At 54.8% G+C, this 16,139-nt stretch overlaps 1 protein-coding gene across 4 annotated transcripts; it reads left to right on the plus strand.

The window, feature by feature from the left end:
• The first annotated feature begins 5,858 nt into the window (after window positions 1-5,858).
• On the plus strand, window positions 5,859-14,295 carry SLC30A3 (solute carrier family 30 member 3). 4 transcript variants are annotated; one of them, XM_002913769.4, is made up of 8 exons: window positions 5,861-6,131; window positions 9,738-9,919; window positions 10,622-10,768; window positions 10,864-11,017; window positions 11,602-11,800; window positions 12,047-12,152; window positions 12,416-12,550; window positions 13,462-13,742. In XM_002913769.4, exons 1-8 carry the CDS (start codon window positions 6,037-6,039, stop codon window positions 13,608-13,610), a joined length of 1,167 nt encoding a protein of 388 aa, XP_002913815.1. In that variant the 5' UTR covers window positions 5,861-6,036; the 3' UTR covers window positions 13,611-13,742. The 4 variants fall into 4 exon arrangements, with proteins under 4 accessions (XP_019663814.1, XP_002913815.1, XP_034515640.1 ...); XM_034659749.1 differs by lacking the exon at window positions 5,861-6,131 and adding an exon at window positions 6,144-6,649; XM_019808255.2 differs by lacking the exon at window positions 11,602-11,800 and having other exon boundaries at window positions 5,859-6,131; window positions 13,462-14,295.
• Window positions 14,296-16,139: the final 1,844 nt, after the last annotated feature.

Raw genomic sequence — 16,139 nt, forward strand, 5'->3', positions numbered from 1 at the left:
GGTCCTGAAGCTTCCGCTTGGGCTCTTTCCTCTCCACTTCAGAGATCTGGTCTACACCCACGGCTTCCAATGTCAATGGTAGGCTTGAGAGTCAGTTTAGGGTTATCCGTGTGCCAGTCTACCACCCCCTCCAAACCATATTCCCCATACCGGTTGTTCCTCTTAGTTTCTCTGTTGATGTTAATGTGATGACTGTTTCCAAGCTCATGATGCTCAAAACCCAAACGTCACTTGTCTGTGGATTCATTATTTTCCCCCAATTCAGCCTGAAAAGTCTTACTAATTTTTTTTTTAAAATTGCTCTTTCATGTGTCCCTTCTTTTCAGCTCCCATCACCTCGAAGCCTCCCAGTCTTGATTTTCATATCACACTGACGGTTTTAGCCTCTTAACTGTTCTCCCTACTGCCAGTCTCATGCTGGATTGGCTACCGGATCAGTGTTTGTAAAGCAATGCTTCTATCATTACCACTCCTTTGCTCATGGCCTAGAGGATGCAAAACAACCTTTTAAATCTGGCAATAAATTCCAGCTTGATACCAACTTAACCCTCCTGTGCATTGTCTACTGTCGTCCTAAGGTGACCCTTCCATGACAGACTGGTCTGCCCCCGCCCCAAATATTCCTGTTCTTTCTCACCTCTGTGCCATTGCTCTTGCACCATTTCCCCTTGTGAACTGTGCTTTTCATTAATCAATTCACTTACTCAACAAATATCTGTTAAACATTGCCATATGCCTAGGACCTTGGATGCAATGATAATCAGTCAAACTCTTCTTTGTGCTCATAGATTATAGCCTAGTGTGGAGGACAGACATTCGTTAATGTCTTTAACGAATGTTTAGTAGGTTTTATCAGGTGTTAGACACTATTCCAGATACTGGGGGTACAGCAGCTTATAAAACAGACAAAAATGTCTGCCATCATGGAGCTTACATTCTGGCGAGAGGAGATAGATAGTAAACAAAATAAGTAAAATATATAGTATTTTACGTGGTAATAATGGCTATGGAGAAACATAAAGCAGGAGATGCAGATAGGGAATCTTTGAGGTAAGATTGCAGTTTTTAAAAGGATAAGCAGAGAGGGCTGGTGAAGGTGATATTTGAGTCAGGACCTAGAGCAGGTCCTCAGGTGAGTCATGAAGACATCTGACAGAGTGCATTGCACGTAGATGAGTAAATGCAAAGGTCCTGGGGTGGAAGCATGCCTGGTGTGTTGTAGGACCCGTACAAAGGCAGAGTGGCTGGGGATGGAGGTGGGAGTGGTATGAAGGGAGATCAGAGGGGCCTGTAGGACTTTGTAGGCCATTGGAAAACCTTTCGCTGGTACTGAGCCACATGGGGAGGTGATGGGATCTGGCCTAGTTGCCTAGTCACTGGATTGAGAATAGAATATTGCTTTAGGGCGATAAAGGCAGAAGAAGGAAGATAACCAAAGAAGCTACTGCAGTAATAAAAGACAGATGATGGTGGTTGGGACCAAGTTGAGAGCAGGATTTGCTGCCAGATCATATGTGGGGTGAAAATAGAGGCATCGGGAGTGACTCTAAGGTTTCTGGCTTTAGCAAATGAAAGGATAGAGTCACCATGTTCAGACATGGGAGGACAGCAGAAAGAAAAGTTTTGGGATGGGGTGACAATGAGGAGCTCAGTTTTAGACCAGTGAAGCTTGAGATGCCTAGTAGATGTTAAGGAGGTGAGGTCAAGCTGACATTTGGGTGTTTGAGTTTGGAGTTCAAGTGAGAGATCTGGGGATCATTGTATAGATGCCATTTATTTTTTTTTAGGTTTTTTTTTTTAAAGATTTTATTTATTTATTCAACAGAGATAGAGACAGCCAGCAAGAGAGGGAACACAAGCAGGGGGAGTGGGAGAGGAAGAAGCAGGCTCATAGTGGAGGAGCCTGATGTGGGGCTCGATCCCATAACGCCGGGATCACGCCCTGAGCCGACGGCAGACGCTTAACCGCTGTGCCACCCAGGTGCCCCTAAGTTTTTTTTTTTTAAGTAGAAAATGTCAAACACAAAGATAGAATAGCGCAGTGATCTCCCATCTACCCACCATTGAGTTTCAACAACCATTGCTTTCTGCAGTTTCTAGATAGTATTTTAAGCCTTGAGACTGGACGATATTTCCATGGGAGTGATTGTAGAAAGGTAAGCGAAGAGGGTGACCAAGTGCTGGACCATTCCACTATTAAAAGGGTCAAGGAGATGAGGAGGAACAAGCAAAGGAGACTGAGAACAAGCAGTCAGTGAAGTAGGAGGAAAACCAGATTATGGCACCCTGGAAGCCAAGTGAAGAAACAAGTAATTCCCAAATAATGATGTAATTACAGTATGATAAATGCTGAGGAAGAAAAAGAAGTGTGCATTGAGAATGTATAACATGAGAACTAACCTAGTCTGGGGATCAGGGAAGGCCTCCTGGAGGAGGTGATATTTCAGCTCTGGCCCTCACTCATCCTCTCTATCTCCAACTCAAATCCTGCTGTCTCCATCTTGCTTCCACTCTGACAACCAGCCCCTTTTTTTCTGGGGTGGCTTTAATGAGGACTATGTGTCAGCCACTAGGGGGCCTTAGGGACACCGTGATGACAAAGGTAATTCCTGCCTCCAAAGAGCTTGTATTCTAGTGAGGAGACAGAAGCAAACCATTTTGTTTCAGTGTGCTGAGTACCACCATCACAGAAGCACAGTGGACCTTGAGAGCATGGGAAAAGGGCACATAACTCCACCTGGTGGGGGAGTCAGGAAGTCTTCCTGGAGGAACACCTGAGCAGAGAATGGAGTGGGAATTGGACCCCCTTGTTACCTCTGCCCGTACCCTTCAGCCTGGCTTGGATCTTTCCAGTGTTAACCCGTTGCCCGCATGCTTGGCTTCCAAATCTTGTCTGAGATCCCTAGCCCAGCCTAAATCCTGACTTCAGGGCTGGACTTGGCTCTCTCTTTCTCTCCCAGTATGAACTGGTCCAGCCTGGGTTCCCTGAAGCCCCCTTCTGACCTCCTCTGCCATCCTCTGTTCTGTCACTGACCTATCCTCCTGAGAACTTCCAGGGATTCCTGCTTCCTTCACCCCGTTGGGACTCAAAGTAGCCTAAGGACTCTCCTTAGGGAAAATTGATACCTGAGGCAGGAAAGGACAGACATTAAGAGCATGTGGGTAAATCAGTAACCAAAGACTGCAGAATAGAAAACTCTTGCAATCAAATTAAAGCCAGGAGGGGGAGGAAATGCATCTTTCTTGTTCACCAGGAATTCCCAGTTACCCTAGCAAAGTGCGTGGCAGGAAATAAGTGTTCAGAAAATGTTGAATGAATAGTTCTTACAAGATTTCAGCTCCCTACAGCCAGGTCTAAGCTGCCCTTCTAACTCCTGCCTAATTTTCCTAGCTCCTAACCAGGTGCAGAATGCCTTCCTCAGACCGGCATTCAAGAGGACCCTTTGCAAAGATTTTCATAGGGCCACTTGATGGCTCTTTGAGAAACAGGTGCAAGCAGTCTGTTTCGCTGCCAGGCTTTTCTTGCATAAATTTCCAAGGACGGGCAACTGTTGGTATTCTCCCCGCTGGTGCCCTCGGCTTCTGGAGGCAGCACGTTCCAAGGGCCGACACAGAGGGAGCCGCGGCAGAGGACAGCCCTATAATCCATCTGTTCCCACACTTCTTTCCCCTCCCGCCTGCTCGCTCCCCGCCCTGTGGCGGGCGGGCGTGTGCCGGCGTCTGCGCCCCCTCCCGGGAATCCGGGGCTGCTGTCTGCGCACTGTGGACTGACTGCCCAGGAAGGGAAATCCCGGAGGAAGCCATTGTTGCTAAGTCCCCTGCTGTCGTCATCGGCTAAGGCGTGCCTAGAAGCCCCTTCCCCGCGCAGGGCTCCGCGGTTTCTCCCCATTCTTGAGCTCGCCTGCCCCGGCCGCTTCGGGCGAGGCTACGGCATCCCAGCCCTGGAGTGCGCGGTGGCCCCTCCGCATCCCGGCTCCAGGGCTCTCAATTGGGGAAGCCCCAGGCCCGGTGCGGAGCTTCGAAAACCGACGGCGCCTAGCGGGGACTTGCCGGGGCCCTGACCTAGGCGGACGGGGCATGAGTTCGACCCCTCTCTAACAAGAACCTACACGGTGACCTTGGCCGGTGGCTTCCCCTCTTGCCAACTCAGTTTGCACCCCCGCAACCCGAGGAAGTAGCTGAGGCCCCACTCCTCTAGGGGAGGTTGGAGGGAGGGAGGACCCCCACCCTCACTCCCTCGCCCCTCGCCTTGCGTGGGCTTTGGGCTGAGCCTTCTGCGGGAAGTAGGGGGGGTGCCAAATAAAGGCTGGCGCTGGCCCTGGGCGCGGCGTGGGTGGAGACGCGGCGCGGGGGGCTCGCTCAGACCCTTTGGTTCTTCCGTTCCGCACCGTTTCCCAGCGCAGTACGCTCCCTTCGTGCACACCGCCCGCAAACCTTGGCAAGGGCCTCACTCTCCCCCGCCTGAGCAGCCAGCCCGCCGCCCAGCTTGCCTAATCCGTTCAAGCCTCACCTCCTCCGCGAAGCTCTCCCGGGTTAACCCCATCTCTTCCAACCACTCTATCTGGCACGTGCTCCTAGTGTGTGTTTGTTCGGGGTTTTTTGGGCGGAAGTGTCGCTATGTTTGGGGTAATAACGTTGGGGCAAGGTGTCTATACCCAGAACCCTATATGAAGGACGCCCGATGTTTTCTTCAGGAAGGGTGCCCATGGATGGGTTTCTCTGCTAGACTCACCAGCCGCTCCCACCCTCCACGCTTCCCTATCCAAGCTCACTTTTCACCCTCCTCCTCCAGACCCCTCCTCCTCACAGAGTGTCACAGCTTGGAGGGCACAATGCAATCCCCAACCCCATTTCATTCTACAGTGGCGGCAGGTGTGAGGGCCAGAGAGCATTGAGCATTTGAAGGTGTGATTCTGGGCTCAGCCACCCACTTTGCTGTAGGTCACTCCTTCCCCTGGGCTTTAGTTAAAATGAGGCAAAATGAGGTAATGCCCAGCCAAGTGCTAGAGGTTCGGAGGTAAAGAATCAACTGCTGACAAGCTGTAGCCTCCTTCCAAGAACAGTGGGTTGTGACCAGAGTTGTGGCATCGCTCCGTCCTCCTCCGGTTGCCCCAGGCCGTGAGTGGCAAGATTGCGGGGCGCGCTGTCTTCAGTCGCCAGTGCGGTGCCCTGAACTGGAGAGGGAAAGAGGATGGGGTTCCAGTCCTAGCGTTTTATTCACCGGCCATGACCCTAGATGCTTCTTCCTCTGGAACTCAGTTTACTCATCCGAAAAATAGGGACAGTAATGGATTGGAGGAGAACAGGAAGCTTTTGTCACCCAAAGTCTCTATAAAAATAAATGATAATGAGCGGTACAGTGCTTGGCAGCAGATTTTGCATGCAAATTGCTCCGACCCCACATCCTCCACAGAGGGGTATCTGGCCGGAGTCCCTGGAGTTCTCCCGGATGTGTCGCTGCTCACCCCACACTCTCTGGTTCTCTCGAACTGGATAATGGACCCACACCTGTTTCTGCCTCTGTGTGGGGGGGCTGCACGACACCCCCCGCCCCGTGTAGGCTTGCAAGAGGAGGTGTTGCTTGGGGGAAGGTTGGTCGGGAGGTGCCAGCCTTGGGGAGCTTGTCTTGGAACCCGCGGGCGGGACTTGGGTGGGGGCGGGGCTATGGAGATCAGGCGTTCTCTAGAACCCTGCGGGGGCTCAGAGGGCTCCGGTCGCCCCCACCTGGCTTTGGCACTGGGAAAAGGGGCTTTGGTTATGGGGGCGGGGCTCTAGGGGCGGGGCTTAGGCTTGAGGGTGAGGCCCGGGAGCCTGGAGGCGGGGCTTGGGGAGCTCGCCCCACGCGGGGCGGGGCTCCAAAGGCCGCGGGATCTGCAGTTCGGACTCCCCGCGCCACAGTCGCTGCAGTTCCCTCTACTCTGGTGGCCCCGCGGCCCTGCGGGGAGTCGGGGGGTCGGCTGGCCGCTCGGACTTGGTGCAGGGCCGGCCCCGCCTCTCCCTTCCTCGGTGGGGCCTAGACGGTCGGGCCGCGGTGACATGGAGCCCTCTCCTGCCACGGGGGGCTCGGAGACCACTCGCCTGGTGAGCCCCCGGGATCGCGGCGGCGCCGGCGGCGGCCTGCGATTGAAGAGGTAGGACAGACCTGGGCCGGCCCTCAGCCCGGGGGCGCCACCCTCATGCCATCCGTCCATTTCGTTGTCTCCCTCGGCGTAGCCCCGGCTGGCCGCCTCAGCGCACCGCAAGTCCCTCGGCTTCGCGGCGCCCGGCTCTGTCGTCTCCGGCCACACCGCCAGAACCCCCCGACCCTCCCAGCGGTCCGCTCCACCTCCTCCCGGCCACGCTCTTTTTCTCGGTCCCGCAAAACGGCTCCCCGGCCGGTCCCCCAAGCCTCCGGACCCCTCTGCCGCCCTCGCCGCTTCCGACTTCCCCGCGAGCAACTGCCCCTCCGTCGGGCGGGAGTCCACGCCAGGTGCCCCGAAGTCTGCATTGCTCCAGTGCCCTGGCGGTGGGAGCAGCTCGCCGCCCAGTCTTCGGAGCCCACGCTGCAGGCCCCTGGCCCTTCCCTCTGTGCGCCCCGGCTCGGGGCGCCCCCTCCAGCCACGGCCAGCTGTGCGCACCCGGGCCGAAGATGGGCCCGGGCTCCACAGAGGTTCTTCCCGGCCCCTGGGGGGCGGCGGCCTCTGGGAAGCGAGGGGGTGGCAGGAAAGGAGCAGGTGCGGTCTGGGCGGCAGGGGGTATTCCCGGCTCCGCACAGACGGGGCCGGGGGCGGCGAGGTGTGAAATGAGACGCGCGGAGCGGCCGGGACAGCGGGCCGGGGGCGGCCGGGGAACCTCCTCCGCGTCCCGCCGGCCTCCCGCGCCGGGCGCCCGCCCGCTCTGTCCGCCTTGTCCCTCGGAGCGGCCGCGCCAGGCCCATCCTGGCCACCTCCGCTGGCCATTTTGTCTGTTAGCTGACCGTCCGTTTGTCTCAGAAATTTGACAGGCTCTCTGGCTTTTTCTCTTCGGCTTTTTCTCTTCCTTCATTTCTCCCAATCGTTTTGTTTCCCTCCGACCACCTTTCCCTTTGTCTTTGATGTGGTGCTTCTGTGTGTTTCTCGCTCTTTCCCTGGGTGGGGGCCGTAAACCTGGCTGGGTGGGGGAGTGGATGAACAGAAGGGAGGACAGACTTCCCGTCTGACTCCTTCCTGCAGGGGACTGCAGACGTGGGCAGCTGTGGAGGCTCCAGCCGAGGCACTGGCATCTCTTCACATATCCTTTTGACTCTGCTTCAGGCCCTTGTCCCCTCCTCACAGTTCCCCTCTACCCACTCAATATTACTTGTTGTGTGTTGGGGGTTTCAAAGGGCCAGGGAGAGAAAACTGCCTTTCCTTCTCTCTAAACAGCATGTAGCCCCCCACCCACATACACACCCACCCACACCCACAATGAGGCTTCTTTTTTTTAAATGTATTTTTTAAAAAGTAGGCTCCAGGCCCAACATGGAGCTTGAACTCATGACCCTGAGATTAAGAGTCGCATGCTCTACCAACTGAGCCAGTCAGGCACCCCAACAATGAAGCTTCTTTAGTGCCCAATTCATGCAGAACAAAAGGGAGCAGCCTGTTGATGGGTGGCTACCTTGATGACTGGCTACTCTGTGCCTTACAAAAAAGGCATCTTGCCCATTGCCCCAAAGCCACGCAGCCTCTGCTTGCTATCCAGACCCGCATCTCCAGACTCCCAGCTCATTTTCATTCTCATATGACCATTAGTCACCAAATCCTGCAGTATTTTCTGAAAGAGGCTCTTCCCTAACCTACCTGCCCCTCCTTTAGAATTCGGTGCAGGGAATCTGTGGCCTGGTCTATTCTGGATCCTTCCATCTCTTCTCCTCTCCCTCTTCCAGACTAATATACATCAGCAAGGCCATCTCAGGGCTTGGGATAGATATGTGAAATCAATCAGTGTATCTCCCTTGATGTTCCTTTGAGTCCTCGTCTTCCTCCTCAGCCCTTGCCCTGGCTCCTGAAACTTAAAACTCCTAGCCACTGATCTTGTCATTGACATCCCATGTGTGTGGAGCCCCCTTCTTCACCTAGGTCTCATGTTCAACATCTCTTCCTCTGTGAAGCTGTCCCCACCCCCATCCCAGGTGGTCACTCCCTCCCTGGGTCTCCAAAGTCCTTCACTCATAATCCTCCTGGCCCCGGCCTCTCCTTGCCTAGTAAGTCATTTGTGACACATCTGTCTCTCCCACTAGACTGGGTTTCACAAAGTGTGTGAACTGCTTGCCACCTGAATCCCGGGCACCCAACTATGTGTATACCTCATTGAAGAATGAGAGTGGGTTTCAAAGCCACCCTCATCTCCCTATCTCCTCTGCAAACACACCCAGAATCATACACATTGAGATTCTAAATCTTGGAAGAAAATTCCAAGAAATTAATCTACCTGCTGGCACTCAAATTTTCCCTACAAGCACCAAGTGTGTGCCCACCTCCCTCACACCTCAATTCACCCACTTGGCAGAGCTTTTCTCAGCCAGAAGGCTCCAGGCCTTCCTCCTCACTTTACTGCTGTGACCATGTTTCTATCTGGAGCCTTCGATTTTTCACTCATGGGTATTCCTGTCACACCTCCATGAGTATTTCTAGGACTGTATTTTCTGTGTAGGTCCTTTGTTCTATGGAAGGTTCTGGCCTTGCTGGGGTTCAGGTTGGGTAGTCGTGGGGGTGAGAATTGGGCCAGGATGAACCTAAAACTCAGCCTTCCCTCAGTCGCTGGTGCCCCAGGTGAAGCTCCAGCCCTGTTCATTTATCAAAGGAGGCTTATGTCACCATACAGTTAAGGTGGCCTCCGCTGGGGGCTTAGGGTCAGAGCGAGGTCCAGCCAACATGTGGCAGCCTCCAAATCCAGTGCTCCTACTACTACCACCCCAGCCACAGCAGTCTGCACTTCGTCCTCCCCATGACAACCCCAGCTCTGGGATCTGGGACCTCAGACTTTTTGGGTCCCAACATTCCACGCATCTGTTAAATGGCCACATTTCAGCTGCGTGTCTAGATAGAGAAGGGGAAGGATCTGGAGTGGAGGAACTAAGGCCAGGATCATGTGCTCCCCCTCTGACACCCTCTTGCCTTCATATTGCCTCTGCCTGGCATGTTCACCCCGTCTTTACCCAAACGCTCCCCATCCTTCACAGCCCTTCTCATGGCGCCCCCTTCAGTTTCTCTGATTTCACTCTAATTCATTGACTCTGAGTCCTGAGAGCACTTTGATGACAATAGCTACTTTCTTGCTATATTATCACAGCACCTTTGTCTTGTTCAGCAAAAGCTCCCAGAGGTCAGCAAGATCCTGCTCATTTTGTGTTCCTTATGGTGCCTATCCATGTATTATGGTGGAGTCCGCTCTGTACCACCAACGAGCCGTGCGGCCTCCGTATGTCACCTCCCTCTCTGAGCCTCATACTTGTAATTTCTGTAAAAAGCGTTAGACTAGACCATCTCTATGGTGCTTTCCGGCTGTGCACTTCTATGCCTGTGTGTATGAAGGGAACAGGGAGCTGGGATCTGAGCTGTTTAGCCCCCATCGCTCCCATGGCCCTCAGTCCCCGAGGCTCCCAGGTTTGACCAGGCCTTGGGCCGACAGAGCAGAGCGAGTGTTGGGCCACAGCTGATGAAGGCTGGCTAGCGGGACTGAGGACCTGGGAGCGAGGAACAGGTCAGCCCCAGGCTGAATCGTGCTGCCCGCCTCAGTCTCTTCACAGAGCCTTCGGGGTCCCTCCCCGAGGACCCCAAACCTGAGGAGATGCCCTTCCACCACTGCCACAGGGACCCGCTGCCACAGCCTGGCCTCACCCCTGAGAGGCTGCAGGCACAGAGGCAGCTGTGCGCCGCCTGTGCCGTGTGCTGCGTCTTCATGGCTGGGGAGGTGGTCGGTAAGTGGGACGGCAGCTCTGCCAGCCCCATCCTCTCCACCCCTGCCCGAACCACTTTCCACCCAGAGCCCCAGTGATGTTGGTGGGGAGGAGGGGGAGGCAGAGAAGGGGATGGCTGCAGGGGGGACTGGGTGCCGGGGACTCAGGAAGTGGGAGAGGGTGGGGGACAGCAGCAAGGGGAATTCAGGGCCAGGTCTGCGGCCGAGGGCCAGGGCTGGCTTCTCAGCACTAGCTAGTCTTAATTTTAAAAGTCCTATTTTCTTGATATTAAAAGGTGTCATTATAGAAAAACTAGAAAATGTGAATGAGCGAAAAGAAGCCGATAACCTCCCCCCCCCAATCCCATCACCAGAGAAAAACACATTTCACATTTGGATGCAGGTCCCCCCAGACTCCTTGCTTCTACACACGCTGCCACAGTGCTTGCTTGCTTGCTTTTTTTTTTTTTTTTTTTTAAGATTTTATGTATTTATTTGACACAGAGAGAGAGACAGCCAGCGAGAGAGGGAACACCAGCAGGGGGAGTGGGAGAGGAAGAAGCAGGCTCCCAGGGGAGCAGGGAGCCTGATGCAGGGCTCGATCCCAGGTCCCTGGGATCAGGCCCTGAGCTGAAGGCAGACGCTTCACGACTGACCCACCCAGGCACCCCATGCACACTACTTTCTAACTGGACCCAGACCGTGCACTGCTTTACCCTTGCAGGTGGGTACTTGGCGCACAGCCTGGCCATTATGACGGACGCAGCCCACCTGCTGGCGGATGTGGGCAGCATGATAGGCAGCCTCTTCTCCCTTTGGCTCTCCACCCGTCCAGCCACCCGCACCATGACCTTCGGCTGGCACCGCTCAGGTAAGGCCCTGCATGGCCCTGTGAGCCTCTAATCTTACCAGAAGGTACCTCATAGGGTCGCGGGCAGGTCTCTGATAGCTTGTCTCCCCCTGCAGAGACTCTGGGGGCTTTGGCCTCTGTGGTCTCCCTCTGGATGGTCACTGGCATCCTCCTGTACCTGGCCTTCATCCGCCTGCTGCACAGCGACTACCACATCGAGGGGGGTGCCATGCTGCTGACCGCCAGCATCGCAGTCTGTGCCAACCTGCTGTACGTTCCAGTATGGAGCAGGCGCCATGGGGGACGCAGGGCAAGGGGCGCTCCTCCAGGGTGGGAGAGCTGGCTCTCTCCCCGCCCCGACAGGCGTGCAACAGGCACACACAGTTCTCACCTGTCACCTGCCCTAGGGCTGCCTGAGGACAGACGGGAGGGAGACCTGGAATCCAGAGTCAGCAGACATTTACTGAGGGCCTACTGTGTACCAGCCACTCTGCTGGGGGCTTTCATCAGCACTGTCTCATTTGAGGCCCACACCCCCCCCGAGGTAGACAGTAGCCACCCTAGTGTACAGATAATGACACAGGACCTGAGAGGTGGCCAGGTGACTTGCTCAGGTGTAAGTAGCAGGGTCAGGATCTGAATCCATGTCTCCAGCACCAAGTAGAGTATTTTTTCCCCCAGGCTGCACGATTTGTGTCCCTTGGCCAATGTTGTCTTCCTCCTGGGGCTGGGAAAGTAGGGAGGACATAGGTGGAGAAAACGCTCCCGGGGAGGTGAGGTGGAGAGACGTGGAAAGAGGGCAGAGGGGGCTGGGAACAGGCCGCCTGGGCTGAGCTGCTCTGCTTCCCCCTCAGAATGGCCTTTGTGCTGCACCAGGCCGGGCCCCCCCACAGCCACGGGTCTAGGGGGGCGGAGTATGCACCGCTGGAGGAGGGGCCAGGGGAGCCCCTGCCCCTGGGGAACACCAGCGTCCGGGCAGCCTTTGTGCATGTGCTGGGGGACCTCCTGCAGAGCCTTGGGGTACTGGCCGCCTCTGTCCTGATCTACTTCAAGGTACTGTGCACGCAGGCCTACCCCAGCCTTCCTCCTCCAGCTCCACACCCCGGCCCCCTCCTTGCACCCTTGGCCTCTCTCACCCCCCTCCAGCTCCCAGCTCCCCAGAACTCCCGGCTCGGGGCATGGTCCTTTCCCCTCAGCAGAGCTCTCAGGGGCCTCTCAGGTCCTGTTTGCCCAAGACACCCCTAGGTCTTCCTCTGAAGGCTTCCTGTTTCCTGGGCTTAGAGGTCTCTTTCTCTACAGCCTCAGTACAAGGCAGCTGACCCCATCAGCACCTTCCTCTTCTCTATCTGTGCCCTTGGATCCACGGCTCCCACCCTCCGAGATGTTCTTCGTGTCCTCATGGAAGGTAAATCCTATGCCACTGCTCCCCACCTGGGGCCCTCTCTGACCTCACTCCAGCTCCGACCCACCTCTCTTCTCTCAAGAGAGTGTCAGGAGAAGGCCTGGGTCCTGGGGTCTATTGCTAGAAGGAGGATTCAGGCACAGGGTGAACTGGGAGGGGGTGGTTAACGGTGAATGGATACAGGATGGGGGAGGTAGAGTCTGGTGAGGGGCCGCCCTTGGGCAGGAGTGGCCTTGGCAGTAACGCATGGCTGGTGCTGCTTGCAGGTTCCCCCCGAAGTGTGGGGTTTGAGCCTGTGCGGGACACACTTTTGTCAGTGCCAGGAGTCCGGGCCACTCATGAGCTGCACCTGTGGTCCCTTACGCTTACTTACCATGTTGCCTCCGCACACCTGGCCATTGGTGAGTCCACACTGGCCCTAGCCAGTTACCTCCTAGAAATATTTCCCCCCCACCCAGCCCCCACCACCGCCCTGGCCCCGTTCCCCTTCCACACCTGGAAAGATGGTCTGAATTCCATCTCTCTTTCTTGATCTCTCTCTGACACACATGTGCGTGTTGGAGACAAGGCACCCTGGACAGGGTGTTCAGGGGGGTGGGGGGTTCGCCCTCTCTGAAGTAGTGTAGAGAACCAGCAACCCTTTAAAAGATCACTAGTACCAAGAGGTCTAGCAATGGGCACCGTTAGGTAAGTTGTGACCGTGGGGTATCACTATTCAAACCGATGATGATGAACACTGTGTGGCAACTAGGAGACATGTTTATGGTATGACGCTAAGAGAAAAAAGCTGAATGTAAAATTATATCTACATTATGATTCAACTATTAAAAATATATATGGTGACTCACAAGCTGACAAAGGATTTTTGAGTTTCTTCCAGATGCAAGAAGCAATCAGAGACATGCAATTTGGATGCCAAAAATATTATACTTTGTGGGATAGTTGATGGTAACTCTAGAGGGACAATGGGAGAAAATATTTAACATCTGGATTGTCTTGGAGAGTCGGGTGCTGTGGCTGCTGAAACGTACAGCTGTAAATGGGTAGTCAAAGAACAGGAGAGGATAGAAAAGTAAGAACAGTGTGGCGTGTCAGCACGGTGGTGTGGTTGATTAGGGGGTGAGTCTCTCCAGCCTCCCCTTGGGCATTTTTACACTGTTCATACGATACAGACAGAAAATAAAGCCCCTCACTCAAGCCGGGATTTAATGCTGTGCAAGCCATGGGGTCCCCCTGCACCCGTCCTTATCTTGGCCCCTGTCTGGTTCCCGACTCCCCTGGGAACCTGCTGCCTCTTATCACTCTCCCACAGACTCCACGGCTGACCCTGAAGCTGTCCTGGCTGAAGCCACATCCCAGCTCCACTCCCGGTTTGGATTCTCCAGCTGTACCCTGCAGGTTGAGCAGTACCAGCCTGAGATGGCCCAGTGCCTGCGCTGTCGGGAGCCCCCCCAAGCCTGAGCCAAGGCCCCACCCTCACCCCACTGCCAGGCCCTGGCTCAGGCCCGGACTCTCAGTACCTGCCTCCCTGCTCTCACAGAAGGGACAGAGCTGGGCCCGTACCCCTTCCTCTCTCCCTCCTTCCACCGGCCCACTCCCTAGCCCCCAGCCCCAGTGGGCAAGACCAAAGTGTGTGGGGGGGTGGGGTGGGGCAGGGGTCAGGCTGAGTGGGAATCAATTGGTGGGGGTGTGTAGAAGTCCCTTGGTCCCCCCTCCCTGAGGTTTGGGGAGCACAAGAGTCCTTTCCATGCAGTTCATTTGTCTGTGTGGCAGGCTGGCTGTCTGGCTGGGGGCATCTGCCTGTCTGTGTGCTGTTGGTGTGCCTATGCCTGGGGGAGGTCAGCAGGGGCCCCCTCCCCACGTGGTCCTCGCTCTGTCTATGCAGGAGCCCCAAAGCCCGCACTTTGTCTGTGTGTTCTAGTCCTGTGATTTTGTCTGTGTGTGTGTGTGTGTGTGTGTGTTTCTTGGTGCTGTGGCCTGTGTGTCTTTGTGCCTATGTGGCTGTGCTATGGTCTGAGTCTGCACCATCCATGTGTCCTTTTGGGGGTCTGTCTGTCCATCCCTCTGTTGGTGCTGTGCCCTTGGCTATCCCAGAGAGAGGGAGGACTCTGCCGCAGCTCCACCAATAAACTTGTGTCTAAGTGCAGTTTTGGTCCCTGTACTGACTCATCAGGAGAGGCACAGAGAGTCCCGCAGCCAGAGTGACCTCCCACAGCCCTCCTACCTCCTATCCAGCCCCTCCACCCTCTCTACCCTCAAATATCCATTACCATGTGGGCCCAAACCCACCAGTCCCTTTATTACCTTCCCCTACTCCACAGCCAGGGTCTCCGGCTCAGGGAGAGCCCGCACGTGCCCTGGTCTTGGTTGCAGGAGAAAGCTGGAAGGCAAGGAGCCAAGGGATCCTGGAGAGTCAGTCCTAAAGTTTCCCGCAGGCCATCGTGGCCTCAGGCTGGTCAGAGGGAAGCTTAGTCCCGTTGGGGGCGAGTGGTTGCACCACATGCTGATGTGGGCCTGGTTCCCAAGCTGTGTAAGGTGTCGGGGAGGGCCCCAATCCTGGCTGACAGCAGCCAATCCCAGGCCAGTTTTCGGCTGTGGACATCAAGGACCTCTTTTGCCATTATTCCAAACGCTTTGCCTTAAAGAATCATATGTTTTGACAGATTTAGTCTTTATAAGCCAAATTTAAGGGATTGCTGTTACTCCTCAGGGATCCCTTAAACTTAAGGGATTGTGGATTTTCTCTTTCAAGAAATCACACTCTTTGTGCTTTGATTTTAGAGCTAGTGCTTCGGATCAGCAGTTGTTCACGGGCCTTGCCACCCTAGATGGATACGCTTCCAGCCCGAAGCGAAGATACTGAGATTTTCATTAGCCTGTGCATACTTCTGTAAGGCTTTCCTCAGCATAATGGAAATAGTCTTTAACATAAAATGATCTTTTAAAAATTATTATAAAAGCAATATATGCTTGAAGAGTCCAACAAAGGAAAAGTGTATAAAGTAGAAAGTGAGTGTTTCCCCTATTCTACTATTCCCAGAGGTAACTGCTATTCACCATTTGGAGTCTCTCTGCCCATATTTTTATGTTTGTACAAACAGTTCTATATAACAACATAGATGGGATCACTTTATAGGTGAGCTCATGTAACCTGCTTTTATGATTCAACCACACATCCTGGCTGCACCTTTCCATGTCAGTACACATAGATCTCATTGCTCTGTGTAAGGTGAGGCTTTTGGAGTCACTGAAAATAGGCCTCCCTATTCTGGTCTCCAGCTGCGCCCCCCTCCCCCCAAGGCTGGGTGAGTCTCGGCTGGCTGGCTGGCTGGCTGGCCTGAGTCAGGCGTGGGAGGCTGGGCTGAGGTGAAGGGCTGGCAGTCCATCACACTCCGTGCCGCTGAGGCTGCCCCAGCTGCTCTCCATGCTTTGCTCGTTCCTGATACTTTCTCATTTTACGACTCATTGATTAGCGGCCCCAAGCGACAGGATGGGGGTTGGGAAGAGGGAGGAAATGGAGGGTGGGGAAAATGAGGATGAGATTTTCACCCTATGACCAGCCTGAAGCTGCAGCCCCACTCTTTATCACAATGCTGGGTCCCTTTGCAGGGGAGGGAACACAGTGTCCAGGGCGGAATGAGACCTCACAAAGGATGCAGTCCATCTCTGCCCCACACTCCGGCAAGATGAGGAAGCAGAAGCTAAGGCTCAGAGGAGGAAAAGGACTTCCCCAAGGTCACCCAGCAAGTGACTGGGGCAGGAGCAGAGCCAGGGTTCTCACTCCCACTCAGTCCTCTAGGAAGCTCCTACGCAGTTGAATTTCTCAGTCAACCTTTGCTCAGCTTTTTCAGCAACCTGCTGCCACTGGCACGGCAGGTTCTGGGGCTCTGGACTCAGGCTTCTTGCTTCTGCCGTGGCCTTCTATTAATATACTGGTCACTTTAACCTCTCTGCCTTCCTGTTTTCCTAATTATAAAAAGAAGGATTACA

The sequence above is a fragment of the Ailuropoda melanoleuca genome, chromosome 4 (genome assembly GCF_002007445.2).
Source record: "Ailuropoda melanoleuca isolate Jingjing chromosome 4, ASM200744v2, whole genome shotgun sequence".
In the NCBI taxonomy this organism is placed as follows: domain Eukaryota; kingdom Metazoa; phylum Chordata; class Mammalia; order Carnivora; family Ursidae; genus Ailuropoda; species Ailuropoda melanoleuca.